Source organism: Mesitornis unicolor, unplaced genomic scaffold (assembly GCF_000695765.1).
Source record: "Mesitornis unicolor isolate BGI_N332 unplaced genomic scaffold, ASM69576v1 scaffold12423, whole genome shotgun sequence".
In the NCBI taxonomy this organism is placed as follows: Eukaryota; Metazoa; Chordata; class Aves; order Mesitornithiformes; family Mesitornithidae; genus Mesitornis; species Mesitornis unicolor.
In genome coordinates, this window is record NW_010175369.1 from 13852 (window position 1) to 21267 (window position 7416).

The 7416-nt window shown below is 41.7% G+C and overlaps 1 protein-coding gene across 1 annotated transcript in view; it reads left to right on the forward strand.

Moving 5' to 3' along the window:
* Positions 1-1784: 1784 nt before the first annotated feature.
* Positions 1785-7416, forward strand: part of LOC104538235 (protein argonaute-2-like) — a gene marked incomplete at its 3' end in the record, with an annotated part of 13211 nt that continues 7579 nt past the window's right edge. The window contains exons 1-2 of the mRNA XM_010181361.1: positions 1785-1984; positions 5064-5184. Of these exons, the coding sequence (XP_010179663.1) occupies positions 1908-1984; positions 5064-5184 (198 nt within the window). The remainder of the gene's footprint in view (positions 1985-5063; positions 5185-7416) is intronic.

The window sequence follows — 7416 nt, forward strand, 5'->3', positions numbered from 1 at the left end:
TTGCTTATTATTTCATTAATGATCTTTGCATAAATGTTTGGAATAAGTTTGTGAAACTTCATCATGGGGCATAGAAGGCATTGTTGGAAAAGGAGGAGCTGAGCATCATCCAGAAAGCAGTCGGGTAATAGATACGGGTTAAAAAAAAATATATATATATATTTATATTAAAGGTCATGTAGGTGAGATATAACAGTGAAGTGAGAGAGAATCATCACAGAATCACAGACTGGTTTGGGTTGGGAGGGACCTTAAAGCTCCCCCAGTCCAACCCCTGCCATGGGCAGGGACACCTCCACCAGCCCAGGCTGCCCAAAGCCCCGTCCAACCTGGCCTTGAACACTGCCAGGGAGGGGGCATCCACAGCTTCCCTGGGCAACCTGTGCCAGTGCCTCATCACACTCACAGGGAAGAATTTCTTCCTAATATCCAGTCTAAATCTCCCCTCTTGCAGTTTAAAACCATTCCCATTCATCCTCTCACTCCATGCCCTTATAAAAAGTCCCTCCCCAGCTTTCCTGTAGGCCCCCTTGAGAAACTGGAAGGTCACTATAAGGTCTCCCCAGAGCCTTTTCTTCTCCAGACAGAACAACCCCAACTCTCTCAGCCTGTCCCCATAGGAGAGGTGCTGCAGCCCCTGATCATGGCCTCCTCTGGACCCGCTCCAGGAGCTCCATGGCCTTATGTTGGGGGTGCTAAAACTGGACCCGAAAAACCCAAGGTGGGCACACATGTACTCACTGGGCGCTGGATGGCCAAGAGCTGCGGTATAAGGCAGCAGTACAACGGGCAAATGCAGTTTAGCATTTGTTAATCCAACGCTTCCAGTTGAGAGATGGAAACACCAGTTTCTGGTGCTAGCAGAGGACTGAATTTGATAATCTCAGGAAACCACGCCTGGATTCTTCGATAAGGAATGAGTAGCCTTCTGTGTTATTTCATGTATTTTGCTCCAAGGTACTGCTCCAGACTGCGGAAAACCTGAGTATGGGTGCTGTGGGAGTTCTGAGTGCTCCTGTTGGTACCTTACGCACTTCTCTGTGGATTTTTAATGGCATTTCCTAGATTGAAACAACCACAAGCTCTTATGCTTCTGATTCATCTGATCTACAGCTTGCATTTGAGCTGAAGAATACAGTAGAGCAGCATTAGACTATTTGCTGTTTGCTTTCTGTTAAAGGAAGCCATAGGATATAGTCCTGATAAATAGCATTCGGTTATTTCTGATAAATAGCACTTTCCAGATAGCTGCAACACATAGGTACAGCTCCTTTGCTGTATTCCCTTCTTTGCCAGGCTGTACACAGAATATATATATAGCTGAAATGCATGTGTTGTATTGCTTTAGATGCATGCTACTCATCCAAATGTGATCACGAAGGTGGTTTAAGTGGTAGAGACTCAATTTTATAGGCATTTGCTCAAATAAACAGGGTTCAGGGATTCATTTTGGTGTCTGTTTTGAAACCAAAGTTCTTCCCTGTGACCTGTTATCACTTTCCCAGCAGCATCCGCTTGGCCTCAAATTCCCATCCAGCTGGCTTGTAGTATAGGAAAGTGCAGCTGATTTTAAGATTTTGTTTAGTAATCAAGGCTGGGAAATCCAGCAAATGGTGAATCAGCATGGGTAAAAGAGAGCCAGAATTCACGGACTCCCGTAGCAGGGTTTTTTCTGATTTTACCTAAAAAAACGTACCAGTTTAAATGTGCTGAGCTTCACTGTAAATGTGTTTAGCTGTAAATTTGATGTAGCTGATGGCTAATTTGTGCTTTCTCCTTTTTTTTCAGTGCTTGCACCCCCTCCGCCGTTGCCACCACCAGTCCAGGGATATGCCTTTAAACCCCCTCCTCGACCAGATTTTGGCACTTCTGGGAGAACAATCAAACTGCAGGCCAACTTCTTTGAAATGGACATTCCTAAAATAGATATCTACCATTACGAATTGGATATAAAGCCAGAAAAATGCCCTAGAAGAGTTAACAGGTAATACCGCGCTTTGTTTTCCCACCTTCCCCTACTGACAAGGGGAGGCAAAGCCCCTTTGTTTTTGTTGCTGCGAGAGGATTGTGGAGGAACTGAATTAGGTAAGAAATTATCCTTCATCAGTAGGTTCTATATAAGGGAAAGCTATGCTCCTGAAACAGATAGCAGAGTGAAAACATGCATCAATTGGCCAAGGAAACAGGTAATTACACATTTTGCATGTGTGCCCAATTAGTCACTGTGGCAACCTCATTGACTTGAAAACGAGCGGTGTTGCCAGAAGTGAAACGGGAGAACGGGACTTGGCACTCACTGGAAACCGCAAGTGCCCTCAGCGTCACTGCCTGCATCTCGACTCGTGGGGATCAGGATGGCGTGTTTATGTATTCAAGAGCAAACCCTTTCCTTGGTGAAAGAGGTCACACGGGTGTCATGTGCAGTCATAAACACACGAACAAAGTGCGGAGTCTAAAAAGCCACCTGAGAGCCACAGTTTTATGAATGAATTAATAAACTGGAGTGCATTATCCACTGTTATACTAAAGAGTCAGTAATGGTAGTTTTTTACCTAAAGCAGCATCACTTTGCTGTCCTGTTTGGTTTTATTTTTCTGTGGTGATCTATTATACATTAAATTCTCAACTAGCTTAAAAATTTAAGTTAACTTTAAAAGCAAACGCTGTAGTAATTTGTGAATCTGAGCTCTCTTCTTCAAGGACAGCCCTGCTGATTTCACTGGGATACTCTTACTGCGTTGGAGCGCTGAAAGTATTTTTCAGCAGTCGCTTTTTTTGTGGTGGGAGCCACAAGTGCTTTGCTTTCATTACCGATATCCCCATCAATGACAGAGAGCATAATTATTAAATAATGAAGTTATTTTTCTCAGTGAAAAGGCAGATGATACTCAGTGACAAGTTCTTTCTCCACTGGCAGCTTCTGACCTGCTCCACTTTGTCGAGTTAGTCACTCCCTGTGTTGCGGTAACAGGAGCAAGTCTAAATCTCCATAGATTAAATGCCTTTTGCAGTAAACAAAGATGTCATAAACGCAATGGTGTGGTGTGTTTCAGCGCAGTGTGGGAAGAATACAAATTGGATTCACTTAATGAAGCGTATGTTTGATTTCTTTTGAGTGCTTATTGCCTACGTGTTACCCTGTAGATGTATCTGCACTCAGCTGCACCTGGGTTTTGTGGGTCTTACATATATGCCTATATTTTTGTGCATTCTGCATAATCATATATATAGAGAGAGAGATACAGATATAATATATATATACACACACACTTATATGTGTGTATATATATATAAGTACACACGTACTTCAGTTCTAAATGATAATTTTTTCAGCTGGCTTACACATTTACAATATTTTTGTTACAGAATTCAGATGTATATTTATAGTAAATAGTTTTTATCATTACCTTGTGTTGTAGCCTCTAGAAAGGATAGAGGGAGGCTTTATTTTCATTTATGCTACTCCCTCATCAGTCCCAGCTTCCCTCCTCAGTTTTATCCTAGGACTTACTGCAGCTTGGAGTATGGTGTGTACAGCGTACGTCCAGTTTCTACACTGACCGGTTATGAGCTGGAGCAGGGCTGGAAAACACAGCTGAGGCTTTTCATGATCTCGGTTGAATAGTAGTCTCAAAGGGCTGAAGTTAGTGAATTGGCCAATAACTCCTCCTCTTTAAAATTTAGTGAAGGAAGTAACTTATTTTTCATTAAGATGTCTCCGCCCACAGCTGAGAAGCACCATTGCTAAATGTGGTTTCAAGCTTGAAAACCTTGATTAAGTGGAAGTGGTCATTTTTAGATGAAGTCATTCGCAGTCGGAAGAACTTGCTCAGAAAGAGCATGGGTTTTCCATTGCTCAATCTTGAAAAACACCTCCTTCCTCCCACCCTCCAAATTACGCACTCACACAGACATTGCAGACCGGAGGTGGGTATTACTGGGTCGAGTTTTATTTGTACTTCTTAGGGAGTCAGGGAAGTTTCTTTCAGTGGTTGCATCTTGTGTTAAAGCCTTGGGACGCAGCAAAGAAATTGTCAATTAAAACAGTTTTCGTTCTTCTCTGGAATGGATGTATCTCAGTATTTTGCGTCATTATAATACCTAACTGCATGCTGGGTTAATTGTCTTTCCAAGTCTCTCAAAGCTGCTGGTTGACCACAGTCCTGAAGAAAGAGCACGCCGCGGTTTCCTTTCTGTGTCACTTTAACTACTTTAATGCCCTTCAGCACCAAGCTGCACGTTAAGGATCTTGTAGCAGTATATTCAGACCACATCTGGATTGTAGTTTTACAGCCTTGTGGTACAGATAGCCCAAGGGATGTCTCTTTGGGACAGTTGGACCTTTGGCATCAAGAGGTGTTATTATTCCACCAGGCCTCTCATGGGCTGGTGAAGTGCTTTGTGTGACCTGTGGGTAAACAGTGTGGTTTAACAAGAACTTTGTGAGTGGTTACCTCATTCATACAAACGTGTAATGTCATTCCAACAATGCTTAAATGAATTCAAATGTTTAATATGCGTAGATCCCAGTGAATGCATGTACCCAGTTTTGATGGATGGGTCCCAGTTTTGTTGCATCTGTGAAAAAATTACATTTAAAAGTGATCTTTCCCAAAGTGATGCAGAACGCTTGCATATCATTGATAATAATTATTGTCCTAATGCTGTAAGTTTGGATAATGATTTTTTTTGAACACTGCACAGGCATGGTCTATGGCCCTCTGCAGAAGGGGCTGTAGAGGAGCAGAAGCCCCAGGAGAACGTCAACCACCTCCTGTTTTGAGCTTGAGAGAGAGCACGGGCTTTTGCTTTACCACTTTCAGATCACAGAAAAGAGGAAGGAAGGTTTCAATCTGAAATAGCTGCTTTAAGAAAACAGTTTAATCTGGGAAAAGATTGCTTTGATTCAGATCAGTCAAACAAATCTTGACTTTAATACCCAAGAGTGGACAACCCTTTCATTTACCTAATGCCTCTATGCATAAATATTAGTGTTAATGTTCACTTGCTAGTTAACATCAACAGGTAAAAGTTGAATTAACGTAACTTTTTTGTATTTTCAGGGAAATAGTGGAGCATATGGTTCAGCACTTTAAAACCCAGATTTTTGGGGATCGCAAACCAGTGTTTGATGGAAGAAAAAACCTTTATACAGCTATGCCACTGCCCATTGGGAGAGATAAAGTAAGTTTTAAATAGAGAAGTTTTGTGTTGAAGATTTAATGTAATATTTGCAGAGCCTTTCTAATAACTGGTAGGAACTGATGGTATATTTTTGGAATAGATGTCTCCTGGTCCCACTCTGCGTAGGATGTGATTTGCTGGGACAGAAGTGTGAGCTTGTTGCCATCAAAATAATCACTCCCCTTTCCATATCCCTTCTTTCCTCCCTTTCTCTCTCCCCACTCACGTAGTCTCTGCTGGTTTGATGAGCTCGATCAACTCCCCAACACAGTGAACAAGCTCCATGCTGGTGCTAGGAAGAAAATGAAAGCACAGTTGAATTTGGGAGAGGGGAGCAGTAGCACCCTAATCCTTTATGATGTGAAAGCCAAATTAATTTAAACTGCACAGGTTGAGACCTGCTCACAATTGAAGAGGACTCACAAATTCTGTTTGCCAGCTCTGTGTGTGGGTCCCTCCAGTTGTAGCTGTGAAGCATGGTCATGTCTGTGCCTGTTGGTGACTGCGGAAGCAGAAGGGACCGCACTGGGACATGCTAACACGCAAACCCTATAAAATAATTTAGCCTATGCTTCTGTGGTCTGATATCGGCTTGAATTTGCTTTGGCTTTTTTAATATAGATGAACACGTGAGAATACAGTCACTGTAGTTATTGCAGAGGCCATTGTACCCTTCTGCTGAGGGTGCTGTGTGAGGCATGCACAGTTATAGGAGAAGACTGATCCCACAGAAGTTGATTACAACCAAACTAGGCAAAAGCAAAATGTAAGGGGAGATACAGAGGAATGTGGAAACTTGCTTATGTCGTACAACTGGGAACAGAGCTCCTGAGTTGAGTGGCAGTGTGCTCCAAAACAGTTCCTGCTGTCCTTTTCTGTCTCATATTGTCTGTCTGTGCAGTACATTACATAGTTAATACTTCTACCTGAATTGAGCTTTTAACCTCATATGTGTAAGTTCTATTTCCCCCAAATGTATTTAAGTGAATGTAAAGGTCAGTCTCTACTCCAGTCCTAATTATTTTTCATCAACTGCTAAGCTATTGTCTAGGAAGACTATAAGAGAATAATTTAAAAGTTTTAGAGAGATTTCTTTTTCACTTTCACGTGTAGTATTTCAGTTCCTACAGGTTTGACATGCGAGATTGCAAAGTATTTGCTAAAGGTTGGATGTTGCTTGATGAGACTTGATGATCTTAGAGGTCTCTTCCAGCCTTAATGATTCTGTGAGTGTGTCCTAGGGGTTTGAACAAGTCCTCCGGATGCACGTAGAGTTACCTCACAACTCTAATACTTTCCAAGTTGTGGATGACTGACAATACATTTTATTACAAGTATGAATTTCTGCAGTTAATAAACAGAAGTAAATGAAAAAAGGTTATGTATGGAGGATAAACAAACTGGGATCAGATTAATCCCTGGATCTAACAAAACTTTGTGAGATTGAAGTAGCTGCCAACTGGATGAGGTGACCTCCTCCTCCTGTTCCTTCTGTGTCTGATTGCACACACAGTACTCAGCTCTTGATGCCTTGGATTTCCAAGCTTATGTATATTAAATAATACGTGGTAAAAATGTCAGTGTCTCAGCGGGAAATGCTTTTGATGCTTCATGTCAATGCAAATGGCTGTGGTAACCTCATCATATACACTTGGAAAGATGCTGACTTGAATGATTTTCTTACTCATTTTGGGTGGGACAGAGTTATCCAGCTGGAGTGGTGATCATTTGCAAAGGCAGTCACTGAGGAGTGTTTTTAGTGGAGGTTAGCACGAGATGGTTCAGTTGATTTCATCTGTGGCTCACATTTAAGCTCGCTTTTAATAAATTCATATTTTTTCCCTATTTTCCATGGGATATAGGACTTTGCCAGTTGTTCTGCCATACATATGTTAATGTTATTACCCTGGAGGAAAGAGCTAATGGAGATAAATCTTCAGCATGGGGAAGTTTAGCTTAATGAGGGGAATTTTTACATGGTGCTAAATTGCTTTAAGCATGGTTTAAACCAGAGTAAAGCTTGTAGGTATTAGGACTTTCCTCCAGCATAATTAGGTTTCTTTGGGGTGGGTTTTTTTGGCTGTTTTGTACATAAGAAATGTAGCAAGTGTACTGCACCTTTGATTGCTTTTAAGATCATGCTGAAAAGATTAATGAACGTACAATGACAAACAGATGATCCTTAGTCGAAGTGGAAGAAAACCTTGATTTACTTTCAGTGTGCATCGGTAG